The following is a 23,107-nucleotide window of genomic DNA, read 5'->3' as shown; positions in this document are numbered from 1 at the left end:
ATAATTGTTTTCAAGTTTCATGTCTACCATCAGAGGATGGAAGAGATTAGGAGGGGAGGTAAAGAGAGAAGGAAAGAAGTAAGGCATGTAGAGGGGAGGGACAGATTGTGATTCAGTAAGAAGTTTAGGTTAGTTGGGCATGTTGGTGCATGCCTACATCACACAAGTCTTCAATACTCATGAGACCAAAGTAGGAAGATAGCATATCACAGGCTATCCTGAGTTTATAGACAAACCCTGTATCAAAAATCTGTAAAGAGATTTAGATTAATTTTAATGATTCATGTTGAAATAGCCAAATGCTATGGGAACACAACCAAAAGGTTCTGTAGAAAATATCCTGTGGGAGAGATGGCTCAGCAGTTAAGAGCACTGACAACTTTTCCAGAGATCCTGAGTTCGATTCCCAATAACCATATGGTAGCTCACAACTATCCGTAATGGGATCCAGTGTTGTCTTCTGGTGTGTCTGAAGACAGCTACAGTGTGATAATATACATAAATAAATAAATAAATATTAAAAAAAGAAAAAGCATTCTTTGTCATGGTTAAAAACTATGTAAAATTATTTAAAATTAATATGGTATTTAATATATTAATTTTATTTTATGTAAATTATACATCAGTGAAAGCATTAAAAATAATGACAATGAGTAAGAAGATTCATAGATAGACAAATATATCTGAAAGATTAGATGTTAACATATACATCTGTTGGCAGCAATCTGATTCTCTAGTTTACAGACGTGACATCATTTGAATACCCATGACTTAGTGCTAAGAAGAATGTTATATATGTCTGTTATAAATGACTTGGTAAAAACATTTGAGTTGTTAATTTGTGAACCTTCTTACACTGATCTTATTTTTACAGAAGAAGTACCAGCTCAAATCCCAATGATGAAGTCATCCTTGGACAAGATCCACTTGGCTCCTGGACAGGCATTGCCCCCTGGATTCCCTGGACCATTCATTTTTGCTGATAGTCTGTCTTCTGTGGAAACTCTGTTGACCAACATTCAGGTCAACAATATTTCTATAAACAAAATAAATGTAATACAAGACATTAGCACCTACATAAATTATTTCCTATTTGAGAATTTAAAACAGATAAGATGAACTGGGTGCCATTTGCTGTACTTTGACAGGGTCTGCTGAAAGTGGCTTTGGATAATGCTCGCATCCAAGAGAAGCAGATTCAGCAAGAAAAGAAGGAACTGCGAATAGAACTCTTCAGAGAAAGAGAAATTAGAGAAAACCTGGAGAGACAACTTGCAGTTGAGCTTCAAAGCAGAAGTAAGTTGAAAAAGTTCAATTAAATTGTGAATATTATTTTGTAAATCATATTCTTGGTAACAGAAACACTTCCAGGAATAGCACATCACTGTTAAAAATGAATAATAAGCTAAAAAAAATAGTAGTCACTAAGTCACATAGTAGTAAGAAAATTTTCCCTAAGACATAATGGATAAAATGTGTATTTTGAGCCAGTTACATATTTGAAAGTATACATTGTTATGATCCTTTTATATTCCACTAAAATGTATATGGTTATAGACATTGTCACTTGGTCTTACATAAAAAAAAAATATGTACTTTTCCCAAAGCAGAGAGCTATATTCTGGTATTATAAAGTAAATAAAGCTTAGTTTATTTCCTTGAGAGATTTACATTGTAGAAGTCTAATACAACCAGAAAGTTTCAAAAAAAGGTGACAAGAGTAATCACATGTGGTTTGCACGAAAGAGATTAGTTAAACTAGCTTGTTGAAGTTGTACAGTGTTAAATGCATATCCTCTGAAGTTGATGCCTGAATCTGAGCCTTAAAGAATCAGTAGTCAAAAGTTAAAAGGGCATGTAAGCATTAATTTTAAGTACTCTACTGTAACTAACCATTCTGCCTTACATTTGGTGGCCACTATGTCCTAGCCCAAGCTGCTGCTCTGGTCCACGGGTCAGAGTCTAGCAAGAGAGGGAGTGGGGATGGAGGGGCAAGAGACATGAAGAATGGAGACAAGACAGAGTCTGATCAAGTCTCCTTTACTGAAAGGAAATCCTGGGTATTTATACACTTTACCACGTGCCTTGTCCTCGTGGACAAGCAGGGGAACACAACTGAAGGCACTATGTCACGTGCCTTGCAGCGTGGATACCACATGCGCCTTGCAGCTGGGGGCACTAAACAGCAAAACAAGATACATGAGAAAACCAAGATGTTTATCAAAGTGTGCTCAGCTGTTGTGGGCTGTTGAAAACGAGTCTCTTGTCAGGGTATATGGCTCGAGATGGCTGCAAAGATGATAGCCGCTTTCTGCTAGGAGTTGGCTCCCAACACTGTACACTAGTCAGGGAAACAACAAAAACTTTATACACAAGTAAGTGTATACAGTTTGATTTTTGAGTGGCTTTGAGTAAATCAAATTGAATGGAGGAAGATTATATAAAAAGATGGGAGTAGAAGAGAAGTTATGAGGAAAAGTTTTAACTGCATAAATACTAAGCTTAGAGTTTACTTGTGAACAATGGAAAATATCAGAAACCAAGCAAGGGAAAAATCTGCTTTTATTGTTTTTGCATAGTTCATGTTAATGAGGAGGTAATGTTTTCAACTTCTTTTTTTTGAGAATAATTACAACATTTCTCTAAAGCTTCCCATATAACCCTCCTTACTTTCCTTCTAATAGGGCTCTTTCTTCCCTAATTGTTATTATATGCATGTAAGTATAGGCGTATACATATATATTCCTAAATATAGCCTTCCAGTCCATATCATGTGACTTATTGGTATGCTTTTCTAAGGCACTGAACAACAAATTTATGTGCTCTTTCCTAGGGAATACTATCTCTCCACTTTCAGCTTTCTTTAGTTTCATACTTATTTGAAACCCTGGAGGCTCCATCCACTCTGGCATATCTACTTGTATTGTCCTCATGCATGTCATGTTTAGGCAGTCATGTTCCTGATGCTTTAAGAGTGCAGCTTCTTATATTACAATGAGACACAGTCTTACAGCAAGTCCCTGGCCCTCTGATTGAGATTGATGTGATACTGAAAGCAAGGAAAAGATTCCAAGTGGATTCCTTGTTCTCATACAAACAGTATTAATACAGATTAAGTTAACATAAGAGAAGTTTATGGAGACAAAAGACGAGAAATTAGAGAAACATTGGATTGTTCAATATTGAATTATTTTTAACAGTGTAAATTCAAGTGTACACAGTATAGTATATAAACTGGACCAATTTTCTTGAACATCACACACAACTTTCAAATTCGCTTTTGTAAATAATTCCCACATCTTTAGATTTACCACAAAACACTAAAGAACAGCAAAATACATAATGCTAATTTCAGTTTATTTCTATTTCCTCATTCCACTTCTTATGGAGGAATCACAAAGCCTGAAGTAAGTAGTCAGGTTGGAGTATGAAAACAGTAGTACAAATCAGAGAGAAAATCCAGAATCTGTACACTTTACCAAAAGCCAAAGGATGCCTCCAGTTCAGTAAAAATCACTAACATATCAATTCTAAGTATTAATCCATAACATGAAATTTGTCTTGGAAGACTTTCCTATAGTTTTTTGAATCATTGTATTTGTATTAGTGTGGGGAAAATTTAAAAAGGCCGCCACAGGGGCGCAAGCCCCGGAGGGGCTTCTGCCTCTGTGGCAGGTCCCACATCAGGGAAGAAAATCCTATGGTTCCCGCGGCCTGAGGGCCTTGGCGGCTGCAGGCCCCAATAACACGAGGAAGTCCTTGGTTCCAAAAAGGTTTATTGTCATGACAGATAATAGATGGATCTAGGCGTACCCCTCAAAAACTCAGGGCAGTCCCGAGTTATATAGGGAGGGAGAAAGGGGGAGGATTGGGGGAGGACCTGGGGGAGGCATGTTTAATTTGCTCTGCCCTCTGGCCTTCATTAGTATGTAAATCCCTAGGGCCTGAGGCCTATAGCCTGGCCTATGTGACTCTATGGAGATGTGACTGCTTTTTAGGATCCTGGATGATGGGAGGGACCGAACTCCTGCCGGTTCTCACGTAGAATTCCACGGAGAATCTCGGGGTTCTAGGCGCCTGCTCAACCATGACCCAAGATACCCTTACGCAGTCCCACATATTAGAGACTATAGATTTTAGAAATATGAAAGCAAAAAAAAAAAAAGTTACTCAACTACAGTCAACAAAACACTAAATGGGTGAGAGCTGAGACCAAAAGAAACTAATCATATGTGAACTGATACATTTATGGCTTGTCTGCTACATGGCTCATTAAACTCAGTAATAGTAATGTATTAAGCATACATTTGCAAACTATTTCTCCATGTTTTAGGTACAATGCAAAAGCGTCTGAAAAAGGAGAAAAAAGCTAAGAGAAAACTTCAGGAAGCCTTGGAATTTGAATCAAAGCGCCGAGAGCAAGTGGAGCAGGCACTAAAACAAGCTACATCTGGTGACAGTGGTCTGCGAATGTTGAAAGGTAATGTCTCATCAATTAGGACTTTCATTTGTGAGAAAAAAAATTGAAAACCTGAAGTAAGAGAGGGGGAGTTGTCAAGGAATATAATTATTTTTTGTCAAGTATTTAAAGTCATGAATCAAACAAAAATAGTCCTTTCTGTGAGAGATACAAAAATAATTCCCAGGGAGAATAAGTTTGAAGTTATTTCAAATAAATTCTTGAAGAGTCTGTTTAAAGGGGTGCATGAATGAAAGAATTCAAAGGCTTTCTAGTTTTATTTTAAGCTCATAATCACCTAAGATTTCTTCAGTTGACTCAGACACAATGTAAAGTGAATTTTCAAGTAACTCCTTCCAACACAACCTGTTTCTAACATAATCACTAGTTTGTGTAAATCATCTGAGCACAAACATAATGTGTTTGTTCCGCCACTCGTCTAAAACTGCAAATCTTCTTGGGCATAGTGGTTTCACTTGCACTTAGCATAAACCAGTATCACTCACTATCATATCTCGTGAGGGGAAATTTATTATAATTATCAGTAACTCCAATTTTCTTAATTGTATCCCTCATATTTTTGTGATATTTGTCATCAGAACATGTTGACTGCACAGTTGTAGAGGTTTTGTTTTCTTATTTTATATAGACAGTTATTTTCCTAGAATACATCTTTAGGTTATCAAATGACAAAAAAAGTACATACCATGTACCTGGAAAGAAATTCTTAACTGTAAAATTCACTTATAGTATATGAACTTCCTTCTTACATTAACAATAGAAATTCCAAAAGAAAAGTAAAGAAATAGAGAAATTTAACAAAACAATAATTATTTATGTGTTTAAGAATGTGTGTGTATGTGACATATATAAGTGTGTATACACACATAACATACATATTCACATAGTATACCAACAATTAAGGAAAAGCAGACTGAAATTCAAGGATTTAAAGAGAGATCATAAGGGAGAGCATGGAAGAACAAATGGGAAAGGGTCAATGATTTAATTATATTATAATATAAAGAAAGAATAAAAGAAGTAATTTAGAGTGTCAGAAATAATTCCAGTCTAGAAAAATAAAATTCTGCTCAGAATCTTTTGTTATGTGTAACAAAATATTGGCAATTTTTCTTTAGATAGAATCAGGAAACACAGATTTGTACCTTAATTCTGAATGTCAATTGTTTCAGATTCTGGAATTCCAGATATTGAAATAGAAAACAGTGGAACACCTCATGACAGTGCTGCTATGCAAGGTACTACAAACAACACTATCCCTCCTATAAGTGTATCCTATAATGTATGATCCATGGAGGCAGGGTAGAGCACAAAAAATTCTATGTTGCTAGATCTCATTCACTTAAATTAAGGTCAACTTTCCATACTCTCACCTAAGAGGCAATCTATAGTGATCTTTACTGGAGAAACATATATATGATATATTATATGACTTTGAAAACTCCTTAAAATGAAATTACTTAGCTATTTCATAGATAAAATGTGAGCAAAGTTTTTTTTTTCCTGGTTGGCTACATCTTTACATATTATTCACTTTCTAAAAGTGGAGAAATATGTAAGAAACCTTTCACAGGCATACTGTGCATTATAGATTTCACTTTAGCGTTTGTAAAAGGCAAACATATTATAACCACAACCTATGGGTATTTTATAAGTCTTCTAGACATTTTTATTAAATTTTGGTAATGATTTTAGAAATATTTTAAATATGGAAATAAGATGATGACTTGTAATTTTCAATTTGCATGATTTACAAAAATAGGTATATCTTTAACAATATTGTAGAAAATTCACCATATTAAAGTGGATGAAAAGTATCAGTATAGAGTTGTGTCAGACTGCACAAGCCTCAAAAAGTGGGAGGTTTCCCATGCAATACTATTGTAGACTTTATTTCTTTATTCTTCTATAAATTGTATTTATATTCACATTTATTTTATAAAATTAAAACTGAATCTACTAAAAATATCTCTAAAAGAGTTTTCCAAAATTTCTAATACAAAGAAAGATATTAACAAAGATATGTTCACTGAAAGGTTAATAAATAGATGCTTATCTGCTTTAAGCTTGTTTCCATGTGAAGGCAACAGAAAGGGAGTGACCATGTACTAACTGAGCAGCTTCACAAAATTTAAAAGCTGATACTTCTACAATTTTAAAAGTCCTTTTATAAATCCAAAAACATCAGATCTCATGGACCTTCTGATAATGCTTGATATTGATGCATCTTAATAGCCTAAATAAATTAATTTCATTAATTGTGAAAAACACACATGCTTAGCTTGTTCAAAAATCTTTGGGATGTTTCTTATGCCTTTTTTTTCCAACTTGCCTTCCTCCCATAATTTAAAGGACACACACACACACACACACACACACACACATATATATGCAATTAGCTGTTTAGACAGTTCATCTGCCACAGCTAAATTCATAAAGTGCCACTATTAGTGAGCTTGGTGACTAAGGTTCCTGTTATATGAGTTAATAATAGCCTAAAGTGTTTATTTGCTTATTTCTCAAATAGTAACACACAAATAAAGACATAATTGTTAAGAAGCCCAAGGTTTAGCTGTGCCCTAATATGACTGGAATATAAGATTAGTGTTGGAACTGAAAGGAGAATTTAAACACAGTACCAGTAGATTTTATCTACATTACAATTATTCCCATATCCTCATACAAGACATTATAGTTTATTTATGTGATGACTTTAGTTGTTATTTAGAAATAATGATGATGATAATAATAATAATAATAGTAATAATATTTTTTAACTCCAAGATAAAAAAATGTTGAGCTGTCATAAATTTATTTTATTTGCATATAACAAATTATACATATATATATATATAATTCAAATGTCATCAATGTTGTCACATGAATAAAAGTAGATATTCATACCATATTAATTTAATAACTTTTGCATATTAATTTATGTCTAAAGAAGCATAAATTTGGTTTTCCCTGAACATATTCTTACTAGGTTCTTCAAAATTTACCAAATCAGATACAATACTCTTTTGAAGTATTGAGATAGTTTATTTTTAAACAAGAAACTGACTATTTCAAAAATAAAACTAAAGTTGCTTGCTTAGTATATATAGTCAATATTATACATTCATGGTAAAATATAATATTTTAATAATTTTTCATTGAATATAGAATTTCATTTATTTTTTTTTCACTCTATATCCAGATCAAAGCCCTCTCTCCCTCCTCTCCTCCCAGTCCCACCATTACAAATCCCTCCTCTCATTACCTCCTCCAGAGAAAGGGGAATCCACACTTAGGTACCACCCAGCCCTGGAATGTACAGTCGTATCAGGACTAAGCACATCCTCTCCCACTTAATCCATGCCAGACAATCCAGAGTCAGAGACATCCTCCACCCTCCAGTCCCAACTGTGGGAATAGGACCCACATGAAAACCACACTGCACATCTGAAACAAATTTGAGGGAGGCTAGGTCTAGTCCCTGAATGCTCCTGGTTGGTGGTTCAGTGTCTCTGTGAGACCCCATGGGCCCATGTTAGTTGACTCTATGGGCCTTCTTGTGGGGTTCTTTACCCTTCTGGCTTGCTATGTTCCACCCCCTACTATTCCACAAGATTCCCTGTTGTCTGCTTGATGTTTAGCTGTGGGTTTCTGCATCTGTTTCCATCCACTGCTGGATGGCAGCCTCTCAGGAGACAATTATGCTAGGCTCCTGCTATTCAAGCATAGCTAAGTATCATTAATAATGTGACGGGTTGGCTCTCTCACATGGGATGGGTCTCAAGTTGGGCTAGACATTGTTTGGCTGTTAATTCAATCTTTGCTCCATCTTTATCACTGCACATCTTGTAGGCAGAACAAATTTGGTGTTGAAGGTTTTGTGCTTGGGTTGATGTCCTCCTTCCACTACTGGAAGTCCCACCTGACTACAGGAGATGTCACTGCATCTCCATATCCCCCACTAGTATGAGTCCCAGCTAGAGTCACCCCCATAGACTTCCAGGAGCATCCCCCATTCCAGGTATCCAGCTAGTCTCAGGGATGCCCCCCACCAGTTTCTGTTCTCACCTCCAGTCCTCTTCTGCCCCCATTTCTCCACATCCTATCCCCATCCCTATTCCTTAACCCCCTCTCCAACCCAGTTCCCTCCCTCCATCCATGTCCAATGACTATTCTGTTTCCCCTTCTGAGTGAAATTCTCTGATCTTCCCTTGGGCCCTCATTAGTTAGTTTCTTTGGGTCTGTGGATTGTACCATTGTTATCCTGTACTTTATGGCTAATGTCCACTTAAAAGTGATAATATATCATGTGTGTCTTTCTGGGTCTGTATTACCTCACTCAGGATGATATTTTCTAGTTTCATCTATTTTCCCTACAAAATTCATGATGTCTTATTTTTAATAGCTAAATAGTATTCCATTGAACCACATTTTTTTTTATCCATTCTTCAGTTAGGGACATCTAGGTTGTTTCCAGTTTCTGGCTTGAATATAAACTTTTAAACTACTGCATCCTGTGAAATTCATAATAAATATGGAAAAGAATGGAAAGTAGACATTTTCCTCTCTTTTACTTCAACATTAAGTGCCATATGCAATAAAACTCATGTCATTATTTTTTTTGGAAAACTAAAGTGAATGTCTTATGTTAAAATGGTAGTAGAATCACAAATTAAAAAGAAATTTTTAGACCTTGTGTAGTGGCACACATCTTTAATTCTAGCATGCAAGAGATAGAGGTAGGTATATATCTGTGATTTCCACATCAGCCGACTCTATTTTTGAGTTCCTGGGCATCCAGAACTACATAGTAAGATGCTAGTTTCAAAAACAAAAGATTTTTGTCAACAAAAATAATTTGTTTTGTTAGAGGAATAGATATCTGAAAATATGACCAGAATGAATTATAATTTTGGCTCTCACAATAAGACAAGTCTAGTAATTACACAAACACTTAACATTAACATATCATTTTAAATATTTATAATTAAAAGATTAATTTTATCTTCATTCACATTCTTTAGAAACCATATAATGCCTGAAAACATGAAATACAAGCTTATTTTTCTATTCTTGCTCACAGTTTTGTTTTGATATGCTATAGTTTCTTTTTTATTTACCTTGAACTGTTTACATATTTTTCACCTCCCTGCCTTGCCCACTTTTGTAGGTTGAAAGATTCCTTCCTTTCTTTGTTTGTGAGAATCAATTCATGTGTACCAATACAATGCCATTGCCAGAACTCATCTGCATCTCAGGAAACAGATCAGGCTTCATTGATGTCCTTTCTCTTCCTATTGTTGATAGCTCTGCAGGATAGAAATCTATCCTTAACCTAGTGCTCTTTCTTTAAAATTCGATTAGTTTCACTGTGACATCATCTTAAGAAGATATAAAGGGTACTTGGTAAAATGTTGTACGGCCACTCTTAGAAGCAAAACAATCATAACCAGTTTTATCATATGTCCACATAAATTTGAATACAGGCAAACTACTCTGAATTATGATATCTTTTAGAAGGCTCATCAGTTTGCTTCATTTCTAATGTGCTTTGAATATTGTTTGACAAAAAAGATAATACACATAGACACCTTTAATTAAAATAATTTCTCATTTCAGCAGTCTATGATTATACCTCCACCTAAAGATTTTCATGTGGTCAACAATGAGTAAAGGACTCACTTTGATGATTATGTCCACACCTCAGAAGCAGAATTTTTCAAAGGAACATAGGAACAAATGTGTTCCAACTCGAATTCCTCTAACTCAGCTAGAGACCTGCAAGACAGCACATCAACCGTCTTATCAGCCAATCTCTGCTTCACATAAAATAAACATGCCAGGTGTCATTAAGTGTACCTTCAGATCAATGATTTTTGCAAATGACCTTTAAGTGGCATTTGTTTGGTGCATTTTTGCTGATAAAAGCAAATTAAATTAGCACAACTACAAGTGAGCTGATAAAAACTAAAACCAAACAGCAGTACCATTAGCTAACAAAGTAATATTTTCTCTTTACTGCATTCTGCCATTTAGTTATTATCCTATTGGAAATCTAATTATAATCCTTTTACTCCCTAGTCAAACTTCACAGTTTTTGCAAGCTTAGCACTGACAAGTGATTTCATTACATTTGATTGCCTGTGCCCAGATTGACTTAACTTCACTTGGAGACCTAAAAGCCCTCTCAGTTTCTCAGATTCCCTGTTTGCACATTACTGCAACAGCTCCTTTAATTAATTAGCATGAACAGCAGTAACATGAACTGCTGAACAGAAAATAACATCATTTTATGATCGCAGGGAGAGTTCTCCTTTTGCATGTTTATACCTTAGTTAACTTTTGTATGACTATATTTTGTTGTTAAGAGTGACTCATAGAGTTGATAGCACAAATTTCTTAAATTTAAAACAATGACATCACTATCATCTTAATAATAATAAGAAAAATAAACATGGGATATGAAACTCCCAAATTTTAGAGAAAATCCAGCAGTGTATATGAACTATCTAGTCATAAAATAAAACAATAAAAATGGATTCATAAACTACAAGGGCATCCTGACTCACTGTATCTGTGCATGATACTCAGTTGGTTTGCATATAAGGAAATGAAGACAGCAAAGAAAGCTAAATACTAGAGTTTTGTTTTTGTTTGTTTGTTACAAGTGAAATGTATTTATGAATAATTTTACAATTACTTCTCAATATTTTTTGTTAATATACAGCGATTAAAGACCAATTTTCCTAATATCTTTCCTTAAAACAAAGTAATTTCCAAAAATTTCCCTTCATTTGTGACCAACACTATCAGTAGAGATTAAATTCAGCATATTTAACAAAGTTAAAAAATGTTGTGTAAAAATAAGCTTACTAGATTATTTACTTTTTCTAAATAGTTTTAGTTCAAAAACATGAAACCTAAAAGCTTCTTTTGAATGGAGAACGATCACCGTAAAATATAAAATTTATGATTTCTTCAAAATAATGTATCCTAAATGTGACAATGAAAAAATTGAAAACAAAATGTCATTTGACAAAAAATGAAAGATACCATTTTAACTTTTACATATTAAAAATACTTTGTTCACAATATATTTAGTACATGTATATTATACAATACCTAATATATATTCAATATAAACTGTATATAAATATGTATTTTTTCTAAATAAACATTTTATATATTTTATCCAATCCCCAAATCAAATTAAACAGTATCTATCTTTCCTAAAACCTTCTATATTTTCTCTTTGCTCTTCACATACTAACTTGAAGCAAACATCCTCCAAATGGTTAACGATCAATCTGATAATTGTTACAATAATTACACACATAATAGAACTGTGGTTGCACAGTTTAGTACAATGGTAAGAAACTTGTTAGTGTGACTATAAAATATGATAAAAGATATTTCGTATGAATTCTCATTGCGAATATATGATTTTTTAAAATCAATAGAATTTCTCTACTAAAAGTCTTTACTTTAAAGCCCTAGACAGTGTGTTCTCAGGCTGTCTTTAAAGATTCTACTGACTGCTTCTTGCCCTAACCTCAGCAATGTTTAATTCCTTTCATGTGATGCTCTACTGTGTTGGAATGTATGCACAGTCTCTCTGATGATCTTCTTGAACAGTAAACATATATCATTTTATAAAGATGCTTAACACATCAGGGAATAAAGTGATTATTGAAATGTGAATCAACTTAGGGACTTCCTCTCAAATGTTTTCCTTGATACTAGAGTGCTGCACTACTATCTTGGTCAGTGTTTCAATGTTATGAACAGACACCATGACCAATGAAACTTTTATAAAAAGCTATTATCATAATGACCCAGAATACATGGCAATACATGGCAGCAGGTAGGCAGGTGCTAGAGAAGTATCTGAGAGCTGCACCCTGATTGTCAAGCAGGGGAGAGAAGAGGAGAGAGAGAGAGAGAGAGAGAGAGAGGAACAAAGGAGAGAGGAAGGGAGGGAGGAAGACAGAGAGTTAGGGACTAGTCTACTGTGGGCTTTTTGAAATTTCAAATCCAGCCTCAGTGACTCACTTACTCCAAAAAGGCCACACCTACTCCAACAAGACTATACCTCCTAATTTTTCTCAAGTAATGCCACTCCCTCGTGACTAAGCATCCCAGTATAAGGCCTATGGGCTCCATTCTTTTTCAAACCACTATAACTGGGTATTATTACTGAAATATTACTGCACCTACCATCACAGATAGAGAAAAGGTTAAACCAGAACCCCTATAAAATAGGCCCTAATATCTTTCTATAAATTGCCAAATTTATATATGGTATTTTATTTTTCTCTAAGTTTCATTAGATGTCTTGAATATTTTTTTATTGTTGTTATTTTCCACAGGAGGACTACATCTTAATTTTTTCAACCCTCCAGATTTTTATCTTGGTCAGTCATGCCCTACAGATTATATCATGCCTCTCTGTTGTAAGATATCATTACACTGTGATCCAGATCATGTTTCTAGATCCTTCCTTAGGAAGATATAAAGCTGCTTGATTATTTATGGCTTAGTTGTCATTAGTAGCTGTGTTAACAAAAATCATTTGTCCTGATCCCAAAACTTCAGTGCTTATCATGATGATACCGTTAAATTTCTTGTACCGATCTGAGGCTCCCTTACTTACAGTTCCAGCTACATTTCACTTATGTAACAGATGAAATTATAATGATAGAAACATAAGAATTTCAAACTGAGACCAATTCTTCTCAGCATTTGGAGTCGACACATGTAGTTTCTTGTTTCACTACCAGTGAAGGAGATTTGATTAGTGTCTCTCTAATAGCTACTGTGTTAAGACCTGTTTATATAAGTGCAATATATTTTCTAAATATTTATTTTTAATATTTGGTAATTGTAGCTATATGCATATTTCTGTGTGGGTATGTATACATGAGTGTAGGTGATCACAAAGAATAGAAATGTTTAGATCTGGAGCTTGAGTTACCCACAATTGCGAACCACAAGAATTTGGTTCTAGGACCTGGACTTTAGTACTCCAAAAAAAAACCCCAGGAAGTGTTCTTAACCAGGAAGTGTCATCAGACCCTATTTTTTAAGCAAGTATTCACTCTACCATACATACTGGAAAAGCTATTAAAAATAATCTTTAATAAAAAGTTTTTAATGTTCATTTTCATTCTTAAAACACTAATTAAATATTTAGTGTTTTCATAGAGAGTTCTATTCACACTACCATCTTGTTAACTAATTTCAAATTTTAAAATTATTATATGATTGCCACTTGAATATACAGTAGTTCTGTGTCAACATTTTTATTATTGTTAAATAACTTTTTACTTTAAATTTTGAATAGTGTAAAAAGAAAGTCAATTTATAATATATGTGCAGGGTTGTGATATTTTGTGTCAGTTTCTGACAAGAATTTGCCATAACAATAGTATCCTTATTTCTTTGATTTAAAATGCATGATTAAATCAATTTGAAAGTATGAAACTAACCCAAGAGAACTTAGTTTGCTTGTTACAGACAATAGAAATGAACACTAGCCTTGTGACTAATTTCCTTCTTTATATATCACTATTGATCAATGCTTGTAATAATTAATAGCTAGATAGTGGATTTGAACTCCAATATTAAACTGTTCAGAGAAGCATATACTGGCCTTTCTTTAGTTTGTAGCTTACATTATCTAAAACTAAAAATAATTTAATAAACATGTGCAATTTATACTTATAAATGCTAAGATGCTAGTTGAAGAAAGAGATAATTGTGATACCTTTTCCTACTTAAGGCTTGAAGTGTAGCCAAGATAGTAATAGAATTGTTTTATTATCAGAATCACTTCACACTGTCAACAGAACATTAGTTATGCAATCATAGACTCAGATTTCCTTACTGTATGGTTTTAATATAAAATTTGTGTCTGTTTGATCTAGTAAGCTTTTTCTCATTTATAATAGTCACATAACTATTTTGGAAAGGAAACTGACATTAAAGAAAAATAGTTTAGAATTTGATGCACATTCTCCTGAGCTTATATTTTACATTTTTAATATTTGAAAATTGACTTTGGTGTTCAACCTTATATAATGCTGTGACATTTGCCAGCAATGTAAATGATTGTCAAGGTAATATTTTTTACAGTTCAACTTTCCAGAAAGCATAAATTTCCTGAAAAACATTTCTTCTTTATATTCCTGTTTTTCAACAAATATTTAAGTGCTTTTATTTTTCTTAAATTATTCATATATATAAATTGGATGTACATCTTGGCAGCTTTGAATAATTATTTAATGAGTGAAGAAAAACCTAAGACAGAGCTAATAATCACATCTGGCCGTCTCTTGTTCACTGCATTTTAATGTTCCACTAGGAATGTTTTTAGAAATCTTTTGTACAAATTAAGCTTTTTCCATTACTTCAATTTTTCATTCTTTTCCATATTTTGAGTCATTTCATTTGCAATTATTTTAATGTTTTTATCAGTTTAGTAAACAAAAGTAGTAGCAAAATTAACCATACTTTTAGATATATTAAAATGTTTCTATGTCTTCTATACAAAAAGTACATTTAATCTTTATAAAATGTTTTATAAAAAAACATACTTTAAAATATTTTATAATTTACATATTGGTGAAAAGTTAAATATATTTATACCTTTATATTATTTAGGTTAACATCCTAGGAAAAATAATCATCAGATTTCAAATTTGCTCTCTACAGGAAAATTCTAAAGGAATATGACATTCTGCAAGTGACATGTGTGTTTCAACTGGCTCCTGACCTAGTTCAGTAGCTCATACAAACCGGTTTTTGCTTGTTCACCTTTCCTTTCCCTGCTGGAAAGCATAACCCAAGGGCTTTTAAAATTCTTGATATGATTAAAAAATTGCCCGTGTCTCCAAAGCACATACGTTTTATTGCCATTTTAAAAGAGATGTGTTGTGTAGGAAGTAAAACAAAGTTACTTAAAGAGGACTAGTAGCAAGGTTTCTCAATTAATAACATGCTATCCCAATATTAACCATTAGAATTCTCCCCACCTCTCTCCATCTTACTTTCTCATCAAGATGTCTGATCCAAACTCTGATACACATGACAAGATAAAGTTGTCATTATTGCAACATTTTATTAAATATACATGCAGTAAGCATTTGGGCTTCCATAGGTAGTTTTCAATATAGTTGAAATATTTGCCATATAAGTATGATTCAAAGCATTCTGTCAAGATTTTACTTTTCATGATGCAGTTATTTACTCTTAACCCTGTACATTGCCCATAGTAAGAAGAGAAAGATTTTTATACTCTGTTTGTAAAATAAATCATGCAAGGACTATAGTTTTTAAATTGGGGAAAGTATGTAGTTTATTATTAATTCACAAAATTAGAAGGACAACTAAAAATACAGATATAAATCACCACAAGTAGACTGAGCAGGCAGTATTTATGCATTCAGGAATATCTATGTATATACCTATACATAGATATACATAACAACAACAATGAAACAAGAGGCTATGAATTTGAAGAAGCCCAAGGAGGGATAGCTATGTGGGGAGAGTTTAGAAGCAGGAAAAGAAAGGGAGAAACGATATAATTATAATCTCAATAAATTAGCATTTTTTAAAAGTGAGCAAGAGATGTGTACATTCTGTTTTCTTACCATTTCCAAAAAAGAGAAAGAAAAATAAAAAAGTAAAAGAAAAGCAAGAGAAAAAATAATTGACCTGTAACTTGTGTTAGCTTTGATTCAAACATAAATCTCATCTTTTTGCAAATAAGAATGTGAAGTGGTTAATATTTTTTTAAAATGCTGTTTTTAATTAATATTCTAACAAGCACTCTGCAATATCTGAAAAGATGATGTCATATGCTTTTCCTCCACAGACATAGAATAAATCAGATCCTATATCATTTTGCTATTTCAATTGTCTTGCAGTAGTATATTCTTCCTACTTTCAAATAAGTAGGGCCATATTTATACAAAGGTATTAATTGCAACACAAGCTACCTTCATTACTGTTGTTCAGTGAGAATAACAGATATCAAATTTTTTCCACAGTTGAAATAAAGTTCATGTTATTCATTTTACATTTAATTTGAACTTAATTACCCCAAGACAAAATTATGTTGATTCTACCCCACATTATTTCATCTTTCTTTTATGTAGGTTAGGGAACCATGACCCATCTTTGGTAATTCTGATTTCAAATAACATAGTGCTTACTTGAAATTCATAAATATATGAATAATAAAGCAGCTTAAAAACATAATGTACTTACTAGATGAATTCATTTTTTAAAAATGTTACAAAATATTGTAGCCACTACAAAAGATATATCTGGTAACCTTGGTTTTCTGTGATGAAGCTTATTAGTGCTTAATGACTCTTTTTTGTTTATATAAGTGAGCAAGCGATATGTTATCACTTGGAAGGAAACATTAGAATAGTGGAGGAAAAATCATAACAGCATTTTGCTCAAAACATAAATTAAACTTCTGAAGACATTATATTTGGTAGTGTTCTACATGAGCAGTTTTTAAATAAACATCCTGCCAAAGGAACAAAATAACATCTAGAAGTAACACTGCAACCTTTACCAGAGATTTTTGCCACAATAGAAAATGGTATGGATTTTTACTGATATTTTAAACAGGGACAGAAAATAGAAAATATCCTATATGCTTTGTTTATTCAGCTAGCCATCCATATTACTTCAGATTGTAAAGTAGTAGAGCATGCTCAAAGGCCTCATAAGCATATTTTAGTTGAGAACTATCATTTAGACCACTTTCATATTGTTAATATCATGCATAGAAAATAAAATTAAGTTTTAAAAATTAATGCACACCTCAAACTTTTCTCATTTTGGTAGTTTATTTTTTTTAAGAAAGAAAGCTTTCACTAAAAGATAAAGCCAATAAAAATATAAATTATACAAATACTTATCCAAATGCTGACTTTTTATGTCTATCTATTATAGGAAATATTATAAATTGAGTTTGTAGTAAAATTTGGATTCTCTTTGTTGGAATGACATTTTGACCAGGTCTTATTGTTTTTCTGTGCAGCCTGAACACTGATGCCGGAACTCCAAGTGATCATAGACATGGATAGGGTGCTGTAGCAGTTACCTGCTTACTTAGTGTTGTGATTCTTTAGAATTCATGCTCAGATTCTTTTAAAATATGGAATACCCAATTACTATTTGCTCATAATTGATGACTAGAACCTTGAACACATAGGAAAAATGTACTAGAAAATGGTCTTTGCAAGATTTTATGGGGCAATTATGATGACTAAATGTGATACTTTATAGTTTCTTTACCAATTTCTTCAACAAGCGCCTAGTGCTTCACAAACATTATCACATTTATCCACACAGCAGGTTTGTAGTGGGTAAGTAGGTGGCACAATTTTGAAGATGGACAAAATGATATTTCTAGATTGTATGTAAGAAAATAAAATGTAGAAAAACCTACTTTGAGCTGTGCCTATTATGAAATAACTTTCTATTTCTCCAATATGTTATTCAACAGTACCTTTATTAGCAGACAATTTATTGGTACAAATGTTGTCATGACCTGTGAGCTCACTTTGTAGAAGAAAGTGTGCCTGATTTGTTCTCTTAAAAAAAATCATAGAGAGCTTTCACATTTAAATCATGCCACACATACATTTTCCTTTTAACTGATGATGTAGAGCAAGTTATTTACTCCCTTTCTACTAGCACATCCCTTATCTATAAAGAAGACAATGATAAAAACTGATCCCACCCTATTAAATATGCCTTCTTTATTCTTTTTTCTTCCTTTTGATCACAAACTTTGCTTCTGCTTTATAATGGTACCAACAGAAAAAAACATAACTATATGAATAAAACCCACAGACGCAAGAAAAAAGAAAGATATCATGGGTCATTTCCATTGTGAACATTTATACTATATTGTGAACATTTATACTATTCTTTCTCTAGTATAAAGATAATCAGGTAACTAGCATTTCCAATAGATATATAAAGGTTCATTTGGCCTGAATTTCTCAGGAAATGTTTTAGAATATTTTCTGACAATTTACTTATTAAGAACCTGACGGCAAACTGGTGATATTAATTATGACCATTTTCATATCCCTTAAGAATCTAATACACTAGTATTTGAGTGATCAAAATCATTTAATAACACCTTTCAAGCATTTTCACTACAGCAGCAAAATCTTATTCATTGTGTAGTTTGTGCCCTAGTATTAAATTCTGTTGTGACAAAAGTTCTACTCATATAAAATACCAACTGATATTTTATTCATTTTTCTAATAATTAATTCCTTATGGTCATATATGTAATTTCTTTTGGAATGACCACTATACTTAAATAATTTAAAAAAATAATATATTGATTCATATCAATATGTTATATTATTACTTGTTTTACATCTTGAAAATGGTTTTCTAAGTTATAAAGATTTTTGCTTTTGGTACTTTCTGTGATCCACATATGATCTACTTGTATAAAGTCTATAATGTTTTACCTGATTGCATCAAAACAATGCCAACTTAATAGCAATTGATGAACAATGAAATAAAATTGGCAATATCAAGTATCAAATATATGAACTAAATAATGATTTATGACCAAAGATACAACATCCAGAGTTACCTTTTCATTATTTGACAAAGAATATCTACTGAATGATACAGAAAGTTTAATAGAATTTTCAAATCAAGTCACTTCAACATATAGTAGTATGTTTTTTCACTATTTTAGCTGAAAAGTAAGAATCCTCCTGGTTTTTTAATGGCACTTTCCTACTTGTTTGCTCTTTTTAATGGCACCTGATGCTAGTTGTTCCTTTTTATAAACTTTAGATGTAGAATACAGAAGGCCAGTGTCATACTTAGTGGATCTGAGATAGCCAAGTGTGTATCTTGATGGATTCAACTTATCATCAGAGACTGTCCTAATAAAGAAGACCATATGAGCCCCCTATGCTATCCCAAGTTAGGTATTTCTACATTAAGGGAAGGATTCCATAACCCTATATTTTTACTTAAAATACTGTCATATCTGTAGATACATAATTACTCATTTAGCCCTTTGGATAAGTATTGCAGCAGTAAACTGTCAGCTCTCCACAAGTGTCAAAATATGTCCCTCCTTATGAGTTTCAAAGAGCCTAACATTCTGCTGGAGAGGAGCTTTTCATTGCTTTTCCTAATCTACTATCATGTTTACATACAGAATACATATGAGATCATATCTGTTTGATGTTTAAGTATAAACCCCCTTAAACACATGAAGGAGTCAACTATTAATTAGCTGTTTCCTATTCCTAATGAAGTGAGCATGGCAGATTTGGATTAAAATTCAGCTACAGCTCTCTTCTGTTTATGGTTCCAGATGTTTTTGTTTTATCTAGGAGTTTACTTTGACAGCTACTACTAAATGATAAATCACTCATATTATAGCTGAAATGCGTTTTGAAATTGAAGCATGGCAAACTTTGAGATTGTTCCAAGGAACAGCATTGATTACTAGGTCATTACTTGTTCCTTCCTTATAATCAGTCTGTATTGGAATACTCACAGCAGTAACAGAAGATGTCTCAATATTATAGAACATGCCATGCTGTTTGGTTACTACTATCCTTAAAATTTGGAGAAGTTTTACTAATGGCATCTCAACTTATTTTATTTTGAGTAAAATAGTTGATTTACGTCATAATGTTGTCTTCTTGGTGGCCTAGTATGTCTTTTGATTTGCAAGCTGATGTACAAACTATTCCTGATAAGATTTGTAAGTGGGCACGTTTAATGAAAGTTGTGGCCAGAAATGTTTGTCTCTTGTAACAAAGATAAGAATTAAACAAAATAAAGTGAAAGATTTTTCAAAACCTGCATTTTTCCAAAAGACAGTGATTGTGTTTTCCACTCACTGCTGTGTTTATATGACTTTTTGGGTGACATTATTTGTTTTAACCTTGCTTTCAAATTTGTAATGTTCACATTTTATACTGCATGACTCAAGCTTTATTATTATTGTATAAATTTAAATCCTAGTAAAATGAATGACATTTGATGTTGAAGAGCTTTTTATTGATTTGGAGTCTGTGTGTACAGAGGATGAAGTAGATTGCAGAACTGAGTACCTAGTTGGTCAATATCATCACAGAAACTTGAACTATGTAGAGGCTAGGACCTCATTACAGAGCTCAGATTGCATGTCTGAAAGATTAATCTAAACAGTTATCTGGGGTTAAAGATTATCAAACTATTAAAAACAAAAAGACTTTTGTGTTCTGGTTTCTGAAATATTCAAGATAGTTCCATGAGTTTCTTGGACAAATGTCTATTTACCTGCTAATCAAGCCCTATTCTAGTTTTTCTGATTAACACAGAATACAAGTCTTTCTTCTTTTATCTTATATCTCCTTCATTTTTGGTTTTGAAATAATTGCCACAAAATTCTATTAATTTATTTAATATGCAATATTCTCCAAAAAACATAATTTCCTCCTTATAACTGAAAACCGTTTCCAACATACATTTATATTTTAAACAAAGAGTATCAGTCAAGCATAATAAATGCTTCCTTATACTTAAAGAGGGCACATTTGATTTACAAAGATATAATATTAAGTGTTTTTTGAGCACAAATAATAGATTGTGCTAATTTATGGACACATTCTTTTCTGCTTACTGTTCTGTAACCAAAGGCTAATTTTTGTTATTTAGCTTAGTGAAACATGCAGATTATAAGCCATTATAATAAAAAAAGCAATTTTAAGCCCAAAGGGGCAGAATATAATTTCTTTTTCATTTTCAATAATAATCTTTAACTATATTGATCAGTTGGTATCTAACTATCAGATGATATGGAGTTTATATTACAAATATTTAAATGAATATTGGTTTTACCACTTAAAGTTCAAATGATATTGAAAACTAGTCTCCATATGATGTGCACAGTCTTAGGGTTAACCTGGGCAATGAAAATTCTGAATGTACAAAGCTGTCATTATTTTAGGGCCAAAACATTTAATATCTTTCCTTCTGATTTTGGTAAAGCACAGGAACTTCAAGTGTAATATTATGTACAAAAGTAAAAAAAATATATAGATCTTTATAGACATTATAAAATAGTTTATGAAAAGTGTCTTTATCAGTTTCCATGTCTTCAGTGCTGTATAAAGAAGAGGAGCTGTAGCATGAAATTTACTTGAAGGAACTTTGAAATTTGACACAATAACCTATAGACATGTTAAATTAAAATTGACCGATATTAAATCAATCCTGTTATATCAAATCATCTTGGATTCCTGAAGACTGACATTTTAGTCCTTTCATACCTATGCTTCAGCTATGTTCCACAGAAGAACTAACATGTTTTCTTTTTTTTAAGGAGGTAACTATTACTGTTTAGCAATGGCACAGCAGTTGTGTTCAGCCTGAAAGGTCCCCGCTGGCTTTACATTAAAGAAGACACTTGTGATTCCAGTATATCTCTGAAAATATCCATCATGGAGTTATTTCAGTTGTGTTTATCGGCAAAGCTCTGTGACTGAATCATATTTTCTGTGTTACATTAAGAAAAAAGAATATGTGTATATTTAAAAAGCAATGATGTAATCTTTGTCCTTGCATTAGGTTCACTGATTTAAGAACATGAGCTAAACCCTGATGACTTAAGTATATTGACCATATTCAATGCTTTTTATGCTCATTTCTGCTTGGCTTTTTGTCCTTCAAAGAAAAAAATGGTAGTATCTTAGAGATTAGAAACTTATATGTATGGTTTCTCTGTTCAACCATATTTTAAGTTAAAGTACACTTTGTTTAAAATGTACTTGGTAAATTTCAGTATAAATAAAAGCATTTTGAATTTGTCAGTTATTTCTCTGAGTTTTTATTTCCATATTGCTGAAAACAATCATTGAAGTATAAAGCACAAACATTACAAATCAAAATCTCACAACTACAACAATGCTTGCATAACTTTCTTTAGTGTTGTTCTGTTCAAAAAATCTGAATACAAATTGTGTTTCATTTCAAGTGTTTAGAATAGCCAACATTTTTGTTTTCAATTCTTTTGGTGACTTATACTAGATTAACTCTTCCAGAGTATATATGTTTACTGATTTTGCTTTGAGGACAGAAGATTGTAATCAGAAGTAGAAACTTTTCATGAATGAAGAACTAAAAAATCTTTTGTATATATCTATTTCCAAAAGTTTCTTCTAGACCCACTTTCTATTTAAAACTACCTGAATATATATATGTATATGTACATGTGTATATGTACACGTATATATGTATATATGTATATGTGTATATGTGTATATGTGTATATATATGTGTATATGTGTATATGTGTATATGTGTATATGTGTATATATGTATATGTGTATATATGATGTATATATGTATACATGCATATATGTATATATGTATATATGTGTATATGTGTGTATATGTATATATGTATATATGTATATACACATACATATATGTGTGTGTGTATGTATGTGTACATATATATGGAATATTTGGTTCAGAATTTTAAAAATATAAAAACATAAATCTAGTTCAGTTCCAATAAATTTCTGTTAGCCAGAATGGTATTGCTTCAATCCAGATCTTTGC

The 23,107-nt window shown here is 32.4% G+C and overlaps 1 protein-coding gene across 3 annotated transcripts in view; it reads left to right on the top strand.

Annotated features, from left to right (window-relative positions):
* Dach2 (dachshund family transcription factor 2) overlaps positions 1-22,350 on the top strand; it is a 475,334-nt gene extending 452,984 nt beyond the window's left edge. Inside the window, exons 7-12 of one of the 3 annotated variants that reach the window (XM_028783227.1) lie at positions 875-1,023; positions 1,149-1,296; positions 4,334-4,480; positions 5,653-5,718; positions 17,541-17,587; positions 21,867-22,350. In XM_028783227.1, coding sequence (XP_028639060.1) covers positions 875-1,023; positions 1,149-1,296; positions 4,334-4,480; positions 5,653-5,718; positions 17,541-17,545 — 515 coding nt within the window. In that variant the 3' untranslated portion in view covers positions 17,546-17,587; positions 21,867-22,350. Of the gene's footprint in view, positions 1-874; positions 1,024-1,148; positions 1,297-4,333; positions 4,481-5,652; positions 5,719-17,540; positions 21,561-21,866 lie in introns of those variants that run through there. The other 2 variants (XM_028783156.1, XM_028783113.1) reach the window with 2 other exon arrangements.
* The last annotated feature ends 757 nt before the right edge of the window (positions 22,351-23,107 follow it).

This window comes from Grammomys surdaster, unplaced genomic scaffold (assembly GCF_004785775.1).
Source record: "Grammomys surdaster isolate TR1022 unplaced genomic scaffold, NIH_TR_1.0 61, whole genome shotgun sequence".
Taxonomy (NCBI): Eukaryota; Metazoa; Chordata; class Mammalia; order Rodentia; family Muridae; genus Grammomys; species Grammomys surdaster.
This window is presented reverse-complemented; position numbering and strand designations above follow the sequence as displayed.